This window comes from Dunckerocampus dactyliophorus, chromosome 20, assembly GCF_027744805.1.
Source record: "Dunckerocampus dactyliophorus isolate RoL2022-P2 chromosome 20, RoL_Ddac_1.1, whole genome shotgun sequence".
In the NCBI taxonomy this organism is placed as follows: domain Eukaryota; kingdom Metazoa; phylum Chordata; class Actinopteri; order Syngnathiformes; family Syngnathidae; genus Dunckerocampus; species Dunckerocampus dactyliophorus.
The window spans coordinates 5,428,692-5,448,840 of NC_072838.1; the positions used below are offsets into that span (position 1 = coordinate 5,428,692).

Here is a 20,149-nt window from a genome sequence, read left to right on the forward strand (position 1 = left end):
ATACTGTGTGTGAAATGCATAAAAGTGAGGTTTGATGACGTTATTATGTCTGTGTTGAGCGCTAGTGCCGGTTAGTCATGTGCGGATCAATACTGAGATATCGATACTTCCTATACCAGCTCTTAATCCTCTGAAATTGATTTTCAAATACAAATATCGATACTTTCGATACTTCAGTCCTTTGAGGTATGTCTGAAACATTTGTCTGTTGAAAAGTTGACGGATCGTTATTGGAGCCATGTGTGAATTGTGAAAGTTAAAGTCATTTATTTTAATGGTTTTAATATTTTAAATTCTTTTTATTGTTTAAAATACCATTTTTACATATTTCATATGATTTTGTCCTGCTTTTCTCTTGTTGTATATTAGCTTGGCTATATTGTAACTCACCCTGCTAGGTCAATATACAGTACTTAAAATAAATAAGTAAATGACTTCAATTACTTAATTTAAATTGATAATTTAATTAATTAATTACATGCCTTGTATTCTTTGTGCTATCATATGAAAAACACTACTTTTAAAAATTTACCAGACAATTTGCAAGGTATCAATATCGGATCGGTATCGCCGATACCAGCCTAAATTTTACTCACTATCGGATCGCACATCGCTCGCGCTGGTATTGTCTTTGTTGTCAAGTTAATTCATGCTAGCACACTGCCTGTCACCTAAACATCAAACGAAGATGTGATCATCTTCTCTCTGGGAAACAAACTCCAGGCACGTACCAATTGGTGAGTCTGTCTTCATTTTGTGCTTTAAATACAGCGTTGTTGGAAGCTACTTCTCTGACACTTTTGTTCACTTCAGTCAGACAAGCTGTAGCGCAACGGGCTTTTATTGTGAAGGCAGGAAGTTTCTTGCTGGTCGTCGTTCTTCCTTCATGTCAAGCTTTCCGTTTCGTAGCGTCAGTGGTCATGTTAGTAATGTTTGTGCTTGCATTTGTTTTATACATAACTAATATATACATATACATGTTATACATAACATTAATGTACATTACAGTTCGTCGGAAAGCGAACCGGCCCGTGGACTTCTGAAGAAGGTTGGGGATCGTTGCGCTAATTAAGGCACATTCATTTAGCAAACTCAAATGAGATTGTTACACAAACTAGTCCCTTTGCCGCATCAACAAAAAATTCCTTCCTGGCCAAGAAAGAAGAAATGAAATGAAATGAAATGAAGCTGATGTTGTGAAAGCGGTTAAAGTGTTCACAAAAAAAGCTGCTGAGATGTTGACAAGTTGTTGGTGTGGCCGCCCTCCCGTCCTCGCCGTCTTCCTCACGAGAGGCTTCATTAAAGGTAAAAGTGATGTTCATTTATCCATTTCATCCCTCGTTTCATCGGTTTCTACATGTAAAACTATAATTCATCTCTATGAAATGTATTTTTTGGTTGTCTGTTGTTTGTCCTGTACTGTACGCTTCCACAAAACACACTATGGAATTCAATTTCGCCAGACTGTACCAAACTCAAGGCCCAGGGGCCACATTCGGTCCGCCATATTGTTTTATGTTCCCCGCCAAAGCCTGGAAATAATGCACGTCAAAAAGACACATATTTTTTATTATTTTATTATTAAAAATATATGTTTATATACATATGATGAATATTATTTATTTTGTTATTTTTTAACATATAAAGTCAAAAATAATTTTAAAAAAATCAAAAAGACACGGCCTTTTTTGCAAAATGTATTTGTTGTGTCAATTTTTGGCACCTTGACCTCTTAATTCAGTATAAATTTACAATCCAAAATGAAAATCATAATAATCAAATGTGTAATAATATTATGAGGTGATTATGGTTTCACATTTACAGACCCCAGCCCTCAGTTTAAAAACACATTAACAAAAAATTGCATCCGTTCCTCATTTATTATTATTTCACATTGTTTTCTCCATGCAAAACTATAATTATTCTCTGCAAAATGTATTTTCTGTTCATATTTTTGGTTGTCTAAAATGGATAAATTGGATTTACGTTATGATCTCTGCGGGAAATTACCTCGGTTTCAAACATTTCGGTTTTCGTCTGACCTTTTGGAACAAATTAATTACAAAAAACAAGGTTCCAGTGCGCTAAAAATGAATGCACTTTGAATCGCTCCAATACCGACCGACCCTTTGACACGTTCATGAATACAGTCATCCCTCTTTTATGTTAGTTGGTTCCAGACCCGACCGTGACAAGTACATTTCCTTGAAGTAAGATTTAATATTAATAAATGGAATATTTTTGTAGTTAGAGCATAGAAAACCTGTTTATGATCTTTTGAATCCGCGTTTTAACATGATTAGAGTCCTCCAGACATGAAATAACACCCCTACAGTCACTTTTACACTCATCTTACCCAATAGAGCCGACATGATAAGCAATAATAAGACACAATAAGTCACACGTTAGCATTGGTGAACTTTCTTGTTGCGGTGGTATCTGAAATGTAATGTGGGTCGATCACGTGGCATCACGTCATGCTAGCACACTGCCTGTCACCTACACATCAAACAAAGATGGGATCATCTTCTCTCGTATCTATTTAGCATCATCATAGTCATCATCAAGTACTCGGTGAGAATGTGACTCTCCCAAAGCTAACAAGTGTGAGTCTGTCTCTATGGTGATACTGCTGATACCAGCTCTGAAATCAATTCTCAAATCAAAATATCGATACTTTTGATACTTAAGCCATTTGAGGCAATGTTTGTCGGAAACGTTTGTCTGTTGAAACGTTGTGAATAAAGTTGTCATTCTTAATGTAGTTCTTAATAATTTATTATTTGTTTGAATACTTTTATTGATTGATTTATTTTTGTTGTTGAAAATACTATTTTCACATATTTTATGTGAGTTTCTTCTCAGTTTTTCTCTTGTTATATATTAGCTTGGCTATATTGTAAATCACTCCACTACCTTAATATACTTCAGGGTTTGAAATAAATACTAATAAATAAATAATTTCATTATTTATTGAACTTAATAATTGATCTATTTAACAAATTAATGAAATGTCTTGTATTTTTTTATGCTATAATATGAAATACTCTACATTTTAAAATGCATCAGACACATTAGGTGAATTTGCAAAGTATTGGTATCGCCAATACCAGCCTGAATTTTACAAAGCGGAAATGAAATCAGTGGTATCGCACATGACTAATGTGTTATTTCCTCTTATTATGTCTACTTTATTGGGTAGTCTGAATCTAAAAGTGACTATATCTCTGGTATTTCATGTCTGGAGGGCTCTAATAATGTTTAAAAAGTGCATTTAAAAGGTTGTAAACAAGTTTTTAATGCTCCAATTCTAAAAACTATTCCATTTACAAATAAGGAATCCTACTTCACGGAGATTCACTTATCATGATTGGGTGTGGAACCAATGAACCGCGATAAACGAGGGATTACTGTACTTAAATCATCTAGCCAAGGTTGAATAGAAAGTAGATGAGCTTCTTACCTGCTAAATGAATGGCAGCCCTTCCATTGGAGATTTGCCTCAAAGTATGATGAAGATCTGTGAAGGATAACATGCTTCACTTGATTGTAGACAATTTGCGTTTGCGTTTGAATTTGAACCTGTCAAAAGGCTTCATTTGAGGGAATCCAAGTGAAGAGTTCTTACCAAAGTTGTCCTCCTCTTGTCCTGGTTCCTGTTTTAAGAAGAGAGGGAGAGAGAGAGTGTGTTCAAGCAGCTGAGACATCCAGGTTCCATCAATAATTTCATATCTCCTTTGCACCTTGGTGTGTCGGTTGAAGAGCAGCACAGCGACAGCGGCAATCGCCATCATAAGCGTGAAGCCCACGAGGGCCACGGTTAGCTTTGAGCCGGCTCTAGCACCGGGCCTTGCTGGGTTCTTGCCGTCTGTGTCGACAGCAGCAAAAAGCGTTACTTTGCAGTCAGCTTCCATTGTTGTGAATGAGGGAAGTTCAATCTCTGTTTGACAGGTGTCTTCCTCCTGCGACTCGCTGGCTCTTGTTTGTTGACTGTCAGAAAGCACAGAGCAGCTCTTTTTAAAAGTCCATGGTCCTCCGGGGGAAGTCCGGTGATGTCAGATGTGAAGATTTGATGAGGAAGAGAGACGCAGGGCTGAGGAGGAACTTTAGACACTCCTACACACACAACGTGATATCCAAGTAATACACACACAGTATAGACACACATTCAAGCAACATAAAATAGTTATCAACGTGTTGTGGTGCAATGGTCATATGTGGGTCAAATACATGGAAACTACGACTGGGCGATACTGCACACTGTGGTACCGATCCCATGCCTAGTAAATACAACACCAGTATTGCTGATATCGATGCTTTTTATTTAAAAAAACGTCAAGATCGTTGACTGATTTCATGATTTTGTCTTTCTTTTTTTTATTGTGATAATAATCAGAAGAAAACACAGGACAACGATTTTGGGCAAACAAAAAAATAATTTTAGCAACAATTATTCTGCACAATTGAACAAAATATAAATACAACAATACAGTAATCCCTCGTTTATGGCGGTTAATTGGTTCCAGGCCCGACAGCGTTAAGTGAATTTCCTCCAAATAGGATTCCTTATTCATAAATCTAATATTTTGGTACTTAGAGCATAGAATTCTTTATGGTCTTTTAAATTATTAATTTATTAGAGCCCTCTAGACATGAAATAACACCCATATAGACACCTTTACACTCCTGTCACCCAATATAGCACACATAATAAGAGAAAATAAGACATAGAAAACTTGTTTACAACCTTGTAAATTCAGTTTTTAACATTATTAGAGCCCTCTAGACATTAAATAACACCCCCACAGTCACCTTTGAACTCATATTACCCAATATAGTAGACATAATAATAGAAAATAAGACATACAAAACCTGTTTACGACCTTCTAAATATGCTTTTTGAACATTGTTAGAGCCCTCTAGACATGAAATAACACCCCTACAGTCACCTTTACATTCATATTACCCAATATAGTAAACATAATCAGAGAAATTAAGACATAAACGAGACTCGTGCTTATGTGTGTTGCTGTAAATGTGTTCCACTTTTGGACAGGAAGTGGCATCAGGGGTTCAGAGTTGAGTTTTAGCTTGGCGCGGGTGACAGCTGCAACAGTAGCCCGTGTTAGGGATTATTGTGCCTGTTCATTCAAACCTGTTGTAAAAGCCTGTTTCGGCGATCAAGTCTGATGCTTGTGTGCCTCACCCAACATTACAGTAACATTACTGACACCTAGTGACCAGTGTAGACTACTACATATCATCACAACGTCTGTGAATGCGTCTTCTGAATGCCTTATATTTTTATTGTACTTCATTTATTCCATTTTTATGCTTCATTTTTATGATTTAAAAAAATGTTAAATTTAGTTAAACATGCATATTTTTGACTAACAATGGGCCGTATTCAACCACAGAACAGCATGGTTTAGTTATGAATATATTTTTGAAAACCATGACAGAGTGAAGCCGCAAAATTGGAAGCATGAAGTGGTGAGGTATTATTGTACAAGACAGGGGTCTCAAACACAATTTACCTGGGTCCGAGTGAGGCTGGGGTACAATACGACACGCGATACATGACTCACAATAACAATATTATCTTGATACAGTAATAGAGTGAATCAAATAAATTAATAAATAATTTCACAGTTTATATTTTGCTGCATTCAGCTGGGATAGACTCCAGCTTACCCGTGACTCTAATGAAGACAAGCGGTATAGAAAATGGGTGGAATTTTTTTTACCACATTTTTTAAGTGACCCACTCACACATAGTTCAGTGTAGGCTTATGTGTGCATCCTACGAGTAACATTGGCTTGTCGCAGGCCGTATTACAGTCATCTCTGAAGACAAGTCGCGGGCCGCAAAATGTGACTCAGCGGGTTGCACATGGCCCACGGGCCACAACTTTGAGACCACTGACTTAGACCTTGCGGGCCGCATTTACAGTAGTCTTTCCTGTCAAGTCACGGGCCGCAAATGGCCCGCAGGCCGCGAGTTTGAGACCCGTGGTATAAGACAATGTATGTCATGCAATAGTGCAAAATGAGTACCGGTAAACAAAAGCAGGAGTTTGTAAACAATATAACAATATATAAACATAGTAATTATCATCAACTGATTCTGGGTATGGATACTATGGATATTTTGATGGATCCGCCCACCCCTGTTGGAGACTAGGTTGGGGTAACAAAGCACAAACACACACGGATGTGTACGTCACACATCTGTGTGTGGTGTTGAATTATGTGTTATGATTATTGCAGAGTCATTGATGTGCTTTTGTTGATTTGTGTGACTTCCTCTTTGTGTAAAAATAGACATGATACATGAAATAACACATCTAGGGTCGTTCAAAGCTGTTCACTTAAATGCTGACGTCAGGTCCTGCCCCCTCAACAGTGTTATGCAAATGAGGAAGCATGTGACGACGTAGAATGTGAAACTAAAGACCCCTTTTCTTAAAATGGAAATTTTGAAACTGTGCAAAATCTAAACCGGTATTTCTCAAAAACGCTGGTCTCTGAGGAACCATGAGCGGTTTGTGGACCACTTGTGGACGCTGCCTCAAAACTCTATATTAGGTGGTCCAAACATGCAGAATTATGCAATCAGAAGTGTCCCAACTTCTTCCAGTGAGGGCCATATGGTGAAAAAATGATATTTTGTAAAGCAACACATGTAGATATGCTAAGAAGTTAGATATATTTCAAGAAAAAACTGCATCTCAGCTTTGTCATATACTTCACTTCACTCTTCGCTTTTCCCCCCCATTTTTTAAACTTTTTCCACATATTTCTGAAAAACTTATATCTTTGTACATTTTCTTCTTGTAATATTATGACTTTTTTCCAATAATATTACGGTATAACTTTTTCCCCAACCTAATTTTACACACATTACAACTTTAATTTATGTTTTATCACATATTCTGACTTAAAAAAAAAAATAAAATATATATATATATATATATATATATATATATTTTAACTAGGGCTCTCAAAAATAGCGCGTTAACGGCGGTAACTAATTTATTTCAGAATCAGAATTAGCTTTATTGGCCAAGTATGCTTACACAAACAAGGAATTTGACTTTGGTTAAATTAGCAGACACTTAAGAAATAAATAAATAATTATAATATTCTAAAACGTAGGATTGAGATTGATGGGCTAACAGCCACTTCACCAGGGAGGCATCCAGATGCCCGAGCAATCTCAACAGTCTCTCCCTCTTGATGTGAAGGAGCAGTGGTTCTACTCTGAGCACCTCCCGGATTTCCAAGCTCCTCGCCCTATCTCAACGCAGACATAATGTTTCCACAGTTGTGTGAGTCGGAATGAGCGTGGTTGTGTGAAGTCATGAGCAGACAGTAGTACACGTATGATGTGTACGTACGTGTATGAGTTCGGGCGTTCACAAACCTCAGCCTAAAAAACTTGTGTGTGGTTAGGAGATAACAGCAAGTTGAAGCGAGAGTGTGTCAAGCTTCCTCATGGGTGTTTTTAAGAGCGCGTTGCAATATCACAGCCTAGAAAGAGGAACGTCGTACTACTTTTGTTATCATTAGTAGAAAACAACAAATACTTTACAATGTCCATTTCCCTTTTTCATTCTGTGATATGCACACAGCTTCAGGACTTTCACAAAGTCACATGGAACTCCCCACTTACCTTCTATTTCTGACAATTGCAATACAGATCCTTTAAAACAGGGGTGTCCAAACTTTTTCCAGCAAGGGCCGAAAGCGACAAATGCAACATTGCCACCTTGATATTTTGTAAACGTGCTAAGAAGTCATATATATTTGAAAAAAAAAATGCACCTCAGCTTTGTCATATACTGGAGGTGAATTCAGTATCAGTATCAGCATTGCTCTTTGCACCCCCACACCCATTTTTTCCTTTTTTAAAATCCAAATATTTAAACTTTCTTCTTAAATAATCTTGGTAAATATTCCCATAACATTTTCCCCACCCAAAATTTCCAAAACTGACAACCTTATTTTGTTTTGTTTCACTTACAACTTTAATAATAACAGATTTTTTTCTAAATGACTAAAATGACATTATTTTTCCACATAATATTATGAGTGTCTTTTTTTTCTTGTTAAGACGCAACTTTTTTTTACTTTATTCTTGTAAAATTAAAGCTTTTTTTTTTTTACTATTTCAACTTTCTTCTTGGAAATTTTCTTCTCATTATTATGACTTTATTCCCATAATATATTGACTTTATTCTTGTAACATTATAACTTTTGGAATCTAATTTTCCAAAAATATTTTAAACTTGAATCGTAAAAAAAAAAACCCATCTTTATCCTTTAATATTTCAAAGGATATGCATATTTGTGCAACTAAAATGACATCATCAATGTACATGTATATATACAGTATATATCTACAGTGTATGTGTGTATGTATATATATATATCTATATATATATATGTGTGTATGTATATATATATATCTATATATATATGTGTGTGTGTATATATATATATATATATATATATATATATATATATATATATATATATATATATAAAGGTAATAAGTCAGTGACAATGAAAAATAGTGGAGTCAATTGACAACAGCTTGTCACAGGCTAAGCCTATCGATGTCAGCGTCACCTTTCACTCTCATTGCCGTTCACCTTTTCTGCCATCTTTGTTTATACACTTTGCCTAGCTCTCACTTTGCCTCACTAGCGGCAGCGCGCTAGTTTTCTGCCTAGCTTCTCTAAATGTTACATTTTTAGCGGAGAGACATTTTATTAAAACATACGAACAATGTGGTTAGTTGGGAGCTTGTTTTCGTCCCACAGGGAAGCTACGAATGGCTGTCACATTCATATAACAGAGCCAGATAATTTCTGCGTTAACGGAATCGTGGAATTGGCCAATAAAAACAAGATCTACTGCTAAACGCAGAATCTCGTGGATATTGACATATTGTGAATGAAATTCTGTAATTGTGAGAAGGAATGATTGTGTGGGGAAATATTTCCCCAGCGGACTGCTCATTCATGGCGGCATGTTTTTACAAACACTAACGAGCCGCCTCCTGAAGTGAGTCAGCGAAAACACTCTTCACCGAGCGTGAGCTCACAGCAATGGCCAGTGTAACCTAGCTGGGTTAGCTTAGTTTAGCGGAGTGCGGCTGTATGTGTGTGCCAAACTTGTGTTGTAGGTAATGTAACCGAGCGTTTTAGGGTGCCCATGCCCGCTGGCTTTGTGCGTGAAATAAAGACAGCCACGGCTGGAAGAGCCACCCAGCTAGAGCGCCGCACAATAGTAGTCATAAAATAAGGGTGTACGATTGCATCTGCAACTATATCTTCTTTAACCACAAGCACGGATACGATCATTTGTTGAGGATTCTGTAGTCATGAAAAGTTACAAAAATACTGGGCAAAATTGTCCAAATATGTTTTGCATCAATAAATATCAGGAATTTTGCATTCATTTTATTCACTGACACAAGTAAACACTCAATCTACGGTGTTAAAATAGGTGTCAGTGGTTGGTCTCATGCAGGACTTCATTGTTTTGTCATTTAACAGGATGAATGCCAAAGACAGAACTTCTCTTTTTAGCGCTCACACTTGAGTGCCCAACCCATGTGCACAAACCACGCCCCCAATCCAACTGCTGACTGGGTGAGAGACATGCTCCTTAGTGTCCACCTCTATGCAAACAATACAATCCATGAATAGTTCATGAAAGAAGAACATTTTTTCTTTGAATGATTTCACATACTGTAGCAGTAGCAGAAGAAAACATTTCTGTAGATCGACAGTACAGTACAAGTTAAGTACTACAGTTAGTACTTAACTCTCAGTTAGTACTTAACTTGTGTTTGGATGAAAACGTGTGAATTTCATGACAGCCACAATGACTAACATATCAGTGACATCTCACTTCAAACAACTGAATGGGATTTTCCAATCCCAGCGGTTTTGGTAGGGAGGAATACCTGACAGGAATGTTTGCAATGAGCTTCTAGCCGGAAAAGCAAATGTTTTCTCAGCAACCGCCCCTCCCTTTGCTCCACAGCCTACATTCACATGCATTTTCTTTTCATAATTTCTGTTTTGCTTTAGAAAACAATCAAGTGACTGGCCAGCAGTCAAGCAGCGAGTTCAGTGAGACAACCCAGCTCGACTTTAGGTCGGCTTAGAAGAAAAGAGAAGCAGTGTCCTGTCACATGGTTTACAGTGTGAACGCAGACCTGCTGACATCAGATGGAGATATAATTGGCTGAGGTATCTGAAGCAGTCATAAAACTTATCCCCAGAGGTGTGGACGATATACGCCTTGAATTCCTTAAGATCATGGATGTTGTTGAACTGCCTTGGTTGACACGTCTCTTCAACATTGTGTGGAAGGAACGGTACCTCTGGATTGACAGATTGGGGGTGATGGTCCCCCGTTTCACGGAGGTTGACTGCAGGGTTTGGTCCAACAATAGGCGCCTTCTTGGGAAAGTCACAAAGTCCAGATTGCCGGAGAGAAGAGTATGACCGTTATTCGAACCTCAGCTTCAGGATGTAGCAATGTGGTTTTTGTCCTGGTCATGTAACACTGGACAGCTCTACAACCTTGCAGGGGATACCGCACTGTACATGGGAGGTTGCCCAACAAGTCCACATGCGTTTTGTGGACTTGGAAAAAGCATTCCCTCACGGTGTCCTGTCAGGGGGCTCTGGGACCACAGGATTCATGGCGCATTGAGTCCATGCATTCATGTTACATTTTGCTGCCCTGTTGGCTTTGCGTCATATGATGATCAAAACCACTATTTGATCAATTGCATGGACTAAACCAGTTTCTTTAAAGCTGTGTCGCAAATTGAATACTTCCGTCAGTACACTTCAATAAGTATACTTTGTACACTGTGTACTTAACATTGGTGTTAAAAAGTGTTTGACCACGCCCTGATTTCTTATTTTTTGCATGTTTGTCACACTTAAATGTTTCAGTTCATCAAACAAATTTACATATTAGTCAATGATAACACAACTGAACGTAAAATGCAGTTTCTAAATGAAACATTTTACTATTAAGGGAGAAAAAAAAATCCAAACCTACAAAAAGTGTTTGAAAAAGTGATTGCCCCCTAAACCTAATAAGTGGTTGGGCCACCCTTAGCAGCAACAACTGCAATCAAGCGTTTGTGATAACTTGCAATGAGTCTCTTCCAGCGCTGTGGAGGAATTTTGGTCCACTCATCTTTGCAGAATTGTTGTAATTCCGTCACATTGGAGGGTTTTCCAGCATGAAGTGCCTTTTTAAGGTCATGCCACAGCATCTCAATAGGATTCAGGTCAGGACTTGGACTAGGCCACTCCAAAGTCTTCATTTTGTTTTTCTTCAGTCATTCAGAGGTGGACTTGCTGGTGTGTTTTGGATCATTGTTCTGCTACAGAACCCAAGTTGGTTTCAGCTTGAGGTCACCAACAGATGGCTGGAGATTCTCCTTTGGATTTTTTTGGTAGACAGCAGAATTCATGGTTCATTTATCACAGCAAGTATTCCAAGTGCTGAAGCAGACCATCACACTACCACCACCACATTTTACTGTTGGTATGATGTTTTTTTCTGAAATGCGGTGTTACTTTTAAGCCAGATGTAATGGGACACACACCTTCAAAAAAGTTCAACTTTTGTCTCATCAGACCACAGAGTATTTTCAGCAGAGTATTTGTTCAGCAGTGCAGGCCATTTTTGTCCTGTGTCTTTCTTATGGTGGAGTCATGAACACTGACCTTAACTGAGGCAAGTGAGGCCTACAGTTCTTTCTTAAAATAAAAAGTTTCATTTAAAAATGGCATTGTGTGTTCAGTTGTGTTGTCATTGACTTGCCACAATATTAAAAAATGACAGCATTTCTTGCTTGGAGAAAAGTTGTCTTGCGAGGACAGGGCAGCCAGAAGCCAATCAGGCATTGCTACTATGAATGATAATAAACATAATCTGGAAGTGGCAGTGCACAAGGCAATATTGAAAGCGCATTTAGTGCTTTATGCTCACTTTAAATCCTGCTTCCAACCTACCTGGTGTTCCCAGCGTCAGTGAGTGACGTGTGGCTGTTTTTTTTTTCCATCTGAGTTGAACAGTTGCGGCGCCATATTCATATTAACATCCAAGCAGAAGTTGTAGTAATTCTACATTTGATCAAACTTACTTAAGCTTATCAGATCAAAACACGTTAACACATGTTCGGACTTCTCTGCACCCTTAATCACCATTAACATTCATAACTGCAGCACTGGCTCTGCTCGGAGCAGGTGTCAGACTACAGTGCACCATGGCAGCCACAGCAGGTGGCTGTATCCGCTCTATTCTCTGGTTCTTCTAATCTCCAGGGCGGCAGCACCGGGGCAGCCTAAAGAAACGTGGAAAGTGGCTCATTGGAGAAATAAAATAAGCAAAAGCCCAGCAAAAGAGAAATAAAGCTAAAAGGCATATTATAACTAGAAAAAGCTAAAATGCCACGCATGGACAAACTGGTGAGGAAGGCAGGCTCTGTCATTGGCACTGAGCTAGACAGCCTGACATCTGTGGCAGCGCAAAGGACACTGAGGAGGCTCCTTTCCATCATTGACAACCAGCATCGTCCAATGCAAAGCATCATCTCCCGACAGAAGATGAGTTTCAGTGGCAGATTACTATCACTGTCCTGCTCCACTGAAAGACTAAGCAGATCATTCCCCCCCATGCGGCTTTCCAACACAACAGAGAGGGAGCGATAAAATACACACACAGGACTGGACTTATCTTATTATGCATCTGTTCCGCATTTATTTATTTATTCTTATTCTATTTTGTTATCTATCCTATCTTGCCTTGTTTGTTTTATTTTTCAGTGATTAAGTTTATTAGGACATTCTTGCAGAGTTGCTGGAAATGTGAATTTCTCATGGAGATTAATAAAGAATCTATCTATCTACTTATAACTAACAAAAGCACAAGGATTTGTCTGTAAATATGTGTATAAATTTGTTGTTTTTTTTAAATTATAAATGTCAAAGGACAGCTGGACAGCCCTGACGTAAATAGGCAAAGACAAGTAGATAATACAAAAAGAGTGAGCTGGCATTGTTAAACTACAAGCACTATTAATGCTGGAATTAGGGCTGCAACTAACGATTATTTTAATAATCGATGAATCGGATTAAAAAAAGCACATTTTAAATTTCCGCTTCTTGGCAGCACTCTCTTTAAAAATGCATGAATAGACTTTTCCCTACCCAAAATCATAGCAAAGACGGCGAGGAAGAGGAATTTCTCCGACACTGAAATTCAAGTAGAGAAGTATAAAAAATCAACTTAAAAAGACCACAAACACTCTCCTGCAAATCCACAAGGCCCTGGCACAGACTGCTACATGTGCATCACCAATAAATACAAGAAATAACAAATAAATAAACTTTTCCGGTGCCTTGTTTGATGGTCAAGTTGTGGAGGGAGCACGTAGCAAGATGATATGGCCTGCGCTGGACAGACACAGCCAGAGCTATTTTAGTTCCACTGTTCTACCACTAGGTTTTGTGTGTCCGCATGGTAAGAGTTGTGCATAAACGTATGCATTTTCCTACACATAAGTACAAGTGGATGAATCCCATAATTTGCGTGGGAATGTTCTTACGCATGCTCGACATCCACATCTCTGCAGGGGTTTGCTTCGCAAGACATCAGAAAGAGGCAATAATGTCGATTGCTCTTTAGTCATAGCTGATGTGTGCGACGATCTTGTTTTTGCTGAAACAAAGATTATACTGTTGGTCTGCTTTCATGGATGACTGAGGAAATTTTAAAAAGAGTCACATTTGAGAGGCTGAAATTGGTATACTTACAGTACATTTTTAAATGAAAAGATTAATCGATTACAAAAATATTTGTCGATTAATTGGATAATCGATTAATAATCAATTCATTGATTAATCGTTGCAGTTCTAGCTGGAACTATTAATGCTGACAAACCATTTTGACTAGCCAGCTTTTTTAGGAACATTGGACAGGGTAGGAATTTCCTGTGAATTGCCAACTTTACAGAGTGAAAGATGACATATGGAGGGAAATATTGCATTATTATGATATATGATTATTTATTATTATATATTATCACAACAGTGGTTTCTTTCAACTCAAAAAATGTTGACAATAACATTGTTTAGCATCAATTTTTTGGGACAATAAACATTTCTAGCAGGGCCTGCATTGTTTTGTGACTCAGTTAAAAAATTTTCTTAAAATTAATGTTAAAATCTTGTGGACTCAATGTTGTGTATCATCAGCTTGGGTTACGGCCGCAACAGTAGCACATGCTAGGGATTATTGTGCCTTTGGTGAGACAATTCAAACCTGCAATCAAAGCCTGTTGTTCCGGCCATCAAGCCAAGACCCAACATTACTAACATAACATGACTGACACCTACAGTGGTGTCACAAAGTGTTTGCCCCCTTCCTGATTTCTTTTTGTTTTGCACGTTTGTCACACTTAAATGTTTCAGATCATGAAACAAATTAAAATAATATTAGTCAATGACACAACTGAACACAACATGTAGTTTTTAAATGAAACTTTTTATTATTAAAACATAACTGAGATTAATTGAAATCTATCAGTGTGGAAAAGTTTATAAAGCCATTTCGAAAGCTTTGGGACTCTAGCGAACCACAGTGAGAGCCATTATCCACAAATGGCGAAAACATGGAACACTGGTGAACCTTCCCAGGAATGTCCGGCAAACCGAAATTATCCCAACCACCCCTCATTTAATTTAGGTGCAAGATCCGAATTACACCAAAACTGGAATTACATGACAGTCTAGGAAGGGAACTCGTACGGGATATTCATATTCAAGATTCAAGAGAGTTTAATTGTCATGTGCATGGTAAAACAGCAGTTATACTATGCAATGAAAATCTTATTCTGTTCATTCTCCCAAGAAAAGAAAGAAACAGAAGAAAGAATAAGAACATAAGAAACATAAACACATAAACATATATACCAATAAATTAAGCAACAACAACAGAAGAGACATTAATACAAATAAATATACAAATAAATAAATAAAGTGCTATGAGTGTGTGTTGCGTGCGGCGTGTGTGAGTGCTTCGTTGAGAAGCCTGATGGCCTGTGGGTAAAAGCTGTTTGCCAGCCTTGTGGTCCTGGACTGCTTAATACAGCAGTATTGTGTGCATGGAAAGGCAGTGAGTGCAATCCTTGACCATTCGAGACTCATGGAAAGCAGATTTGCTGCAAGCGAGAAAAAAGGGATGGGCTGGAGCAGCTACTGTATGCAATATGGGAATTTGTTTGACTGTCTTAGAATGACGTCAGCAATCATCTTTATATCAGGTTTCAAGTTTGATGAGCATGTTTTGACCCGCTCAGGATCTCCAAATTTGAAACGTCATCCCCACTCCCTCGCTCAGCTCCCTTGCGGTCATAGTCATAGTTTCATCTGTCTCTTCCTGTTGTGCTTGCAAATGTAAACAACAAGAATCTCAAACACAGTCTAGTATATATTGCTAAAGTTTCAAATAACACACTTACACACTTAGAGCCCATTTTGACAACAACACTACCAATATTTCTTCAATGAATTCATATAAAAGAAGCTAGAAAAATATCACTATCAAGCTCTTAGCCTTAAAATCACTTTGGAAAACCTGAAGTGATGGGCTGGCCCTCGTTTTTCTAGGTTTGGAAACAAGATTTTGCTTGTGGCCTAACAACGTTATTACTTTATTACTTATTGTGCTGTTACCACTAAACAAACACACATACATGCTGCATAATAAAGATAAAGAATGAATTCATTGCACATCTCTGTAGGTCTGTTATAGCAGCTGAAATATTCTCAGCAATAAATAGGATTAAATCAAGAATAAACCACAAAAAACTACAAACCTAATATAACTATTAGGGTTGCAACGATGCAGAAAATGTACAGTTTGAGTCGATACTTTAGTGCAGGGGTGCCCAAAGTGCGCCGTTTGTGGCCCGTGACGGGTTTTTTTATTGGCCCATGGCACTTTCTAAAAGTATAACTGAACAAGAAAACTAACCCAAAAAAAACAACAGCAAAAATGTAATTTTAGAATAATAGAATAGAAAAGAATAGTCAAAATATTAAAAGATAAAAAGTGTTTATGAGTGTTTATGCCAAGGAGGCGGTCCTGTGCTCAATATATGCCGCTCGATGAATGTCACTCATTTAGTATTTTAAATGAATATACTGTATGTTGTTTGCTTCAAGTACATATTTAGTGCTGACGTCAATAAATGTCACGTTTAGTTTTTTTCAAATAAGGAATATATTTAGCATGCACAATGTAACATACATACTCCGGATAAAAAATGTTAAGACCAGCTGAAAAATGGCAAGAATGTACATTTTGCATTGTTGGATCTTGAGGAGGTTCTAAGTAGAGCTTCAAAAGGCAAAAAGAACAAATGGGAGTGATGCAAAAAAAAATGTGGGTAAACAATGTATTGCAAACAAGCATTAAAGTGAAATCCTTATTGACGCCCCTGCACAACCTGAAGCTCCATTGTTCCATTGAAGGATCATGATGGCGCCCCCTCCACTGTCCCGTGTGGAAAACCTCTCAGGTGGGATCTCCTTGTCATGCTAGTAACGGTGGAAGCCATCAGGACCGTCAAGGTTACATTTTTTTCCTCATCAAAGAATAAAATTTTCTTCCACCTTTCAATGTCCCATGTTTGGTGCTCTCCTGCAAATTCCAAACAACCAATTTTATGGCCTCTTTAAAGCTTTCTCTAGCAAATGGCGTTTGATGGCTATTGGACTGCACTCTGCACCAGAAACAACTTTCACTTGGGATGAGAATGGTCCTGTGTCTTGACGGTCAGCAAATGGGATCCTTTCACTCATTTTTTCAGTCATTTTTTTGGCTCTACCACATAACCTCTTTGTTCCATAGGCTTCCGGAAGAAGTTTCAAATAACTGTGTAATTGCGTCCAACCTCAGCAGCAAGAGGCCTTGCTTATGCACCTCAACAAGCCTTTTTGCCTTTGCCGTCAAGAGATCACGACAGTGTGAGTACCTGACACAAAATCACATTCAATCCACATTTTTGCCAAGATTTCGCCTTTTTTAAAGGCTGTGCTCTGAAACGTTTGATCAGCTGATGAACAGCCTATTTCCCTTGAATGCTTGTTTGCAATAAACTGCTTACTCTAAACCTTTTGTGTCTTGCTCCCGTTTCTTCTCTTTGCATTTTGGCCCTACTCAGAACCTCCTTAAGATCCAACAGTGTAAAATGTAAATTCCTGCAATTTCTCAACTGATCTTAACATTTTATCAGGAGTGGATGTAACATCGCACATCTTTGATGTGAATTAGTTGCATTTTAGAAAAAACACCGCCAATGTCTTCTATGTGACACTTGGTCTGTAGCATGTCCACCATCAATTTACTTTCAGCACAAATGGGTCTGGGCTCTTATGGGTTAAAACTGGTGATGCTGTATTAAAACAGAAAATATATCAATTCTTGATATCATGGATATCAAAATATGATTTCAAAATGTGGGTTTTTTTCTGGTTATACTTTCATACGCTGTGTGACGACCCTAATCGTGGCGTGTGGTTTTCCTGCGTATCACAACATAATCGTATGAGCAGCATGAGGTTTCAGGTTGATGATTCAGTCACAATAAATGGCCGAGTAACCTCATTGCTCCATTTTTTTTTCTTTCTTTTTCTGCGATGATAAGAGAAAAAGAGAAGCACAAACAGCGTTGACGGAATGAAAGCCTAAAATATTGAACAAGCCATGATGACTCTGTGAAAAAGGAAACACCGCCGTGATGCAATGGAGGCTGCCGAAATGATGAAGCCACGCATGATTCCTTTTGTGTTTTCAGTGTGGGCGGGGCTGAAAGGAACTGATAGGAGTCCCGGAATTTTCTCCAATGAAACCAGCTCGTAGGAAACATTTGCTTGTCCTGCCTCACCTTTTCAACGTAAGCTGCCATCATTTTCTTATTCCGAAGATGCGTGGTAGAGATGTGAGAGCAGTGGCGGTTCTGGTTTGAATGACACCCTGGGCGGACCCAGGCTGTGGCATGAAAACAAATGAACAGCAGTTAGCCTCTAGCCACCAAGTAACGTTAGCTTATTTGATTCCATAATGTGGTGTACATAAAGTGATGCTGTAGCTCCATACCTTTATCTTTGGCCCGTTTCTCCTCTCCTTCTTTCCTCTTCTTTCTAAACTGTGCACCTGATGGCTTTGAGTTTGTCTATTCCATGTTTTGTTGATACAAATTAACGGCACCTTTATCATCTCCCACCGTCCTCAGCTAGCAGTCAGGGCTCAACCAACTCACATCGACTCACAATTCCCTCCTTTTTATTTCACATTTTTGCTGTGATGTTTGAGACTCTTGCTTCATAATTCATATCATATAATGTTTCGTTTTTGAGCAATTTCTGTTTTAATTTACATTTTTTACCTTGTAATTAAACGCGGCACCCGTCCCCACGTTACTCCTTTGGTTTCATCCACATGACGTGGTGGACGTTTGATCATGTTTGGGGGCGCAAGTAACACACCTGTAGAGGGCGCCCATCTGCCACACACGTGTGCAGACTTGATGAGGACATGATGAGCACTGAGCATTAGTGAATAGGAGTTTTTTCCTTTTCACCCCCGCAGCGCACCCTGAAGAATGCCGCCCTGGGCAATTGCCTATATAGCTCATAGCGAGATGTGTGCGAGGCCGCACGGTGGTCTAGTAGTTAGCATGTTGGCCAACACAGGAACAGTCTGGAGATCAGGAAGACCTGGGTTCGATTCTCCATTGGGCATTTCTGTGTGGAGTTTGCATGTTCTCCCCATGCATGCGTGGGTTTTCTCGGGGTACCCCGCCTGTCGCCCAAAGTCAGCTGGGATAGGCTCCAGAATGCCCCTGCGACCCTAATGAGGAGAAGCGGCATAGAAAATGGATGGATGTCCATGCCATGCGAGTATTGAAGGAGCCGTTCAAAACTCAGCGGCGGATCTTGTTGCACATGTGCCAGTTAACAGGCGTTCTGTGTTGTGACCGATTCAGTGAGCGACTCATAAGAACAAGTCAGTAAAAGGAACCAAGTTTCCATCACTACATGAGGGGTGTCCAAACTTTTTCCAGCAAGGGCCACATTAGGAAAAATGAAAGGATGCAAGCGCCACTGTGCTATTTTGTAAAGAATGCTAAGAAGCAGAGGTGGGAGAGAGTCAGTGTTTTGCAAGTCTCAAGTCCAAGTCAAGTCCCAAGTTGGAGGCTTGAAATTTTCAAGCACTGTTTCGGGTTTACCAAATAAATAAATAAAATATAAATAAATAAAATGAAGAAGAAACTGAAGAAACAAGGGTGCTCTCATCATTTTTTCCATGACTGTATTCTGCCTACAACACGCCTTCTGAAAAAACCTCCAAAAAGCACCAACATCTGACACCGAGTGACCAGTGAAGAATACTACATATTATCAGGTCTTTGAATGCATCTTCTGAATTCTATTTGAATTTCAATTCATTTGGCCATTTTTATGCTTGGAACTTCTTCATTTTAGGACAGAAATACATCAAATGTGCTTAAATGTGCATAGTGTTTGACTAATATTTTAATTCATATATTTTGGAAAAATGGTGGGGGGGGATGCTGTAATTAATTTAATTTTATCTGATTTTATTGTGGTTATTATTTTCTTATGTCTTGTCATTTTATTTGAGGTGTTTCATGTGTTTTAATCTATTATATTGTACAGCACTGTGCTTGTTTTAAAGTAGGGGTGCTCCGATCGATCGGCCACTGATCAGTATCGGCCGATTTCTGTGAAAAAGCACGGTATCGGCATATGCTGATACCGATATTGCTTTATAACGCCGATCACATCCACCCACATCGCAGCATCCAGCCTACAACCACTATCTCCCGCCCGCTTTCCCTTCACAAAGGCAAAACGAGCATGGCTGTCGTTGTGAGAGTGATATCAGTTTAGCACCTTGCCAAACATGCCACGGAAAATATGTGGTGAGTTGCGTGGCATTTGAGGGTCGGGCACATGGCAGGGTGTGGTGAGTTAGCGAGGCTCGCGATGTGATCATTGTTCGGCCGCTAATG

General features: G+C 38.7%; 1 protein-coding gene across 1 annotated transcript in view; it reads left to right on the top strand.

Moving 5' to 3' along the window:
- Positions 1-1,242: 1,242 nt before the first annotated feature.
- Positions 1,243-20,149, top strand: part of atat1 (alpha tubulin acetyltransferase 1) — a gene marked incomplete at both ends in the record, with an annotated part of 90,460 nt that continues 71,553 nt past the window's right edge. The window contains one exon of the mRNA XM_054764668.1: positions 1,243-1,305. Within this exon, the coding sequence (XP_054620643.1) occupies positions 1,243-1,305 (63 nt within the window). The remainder of the gene's footprint in view (positions 1,306-20,149) is intronic.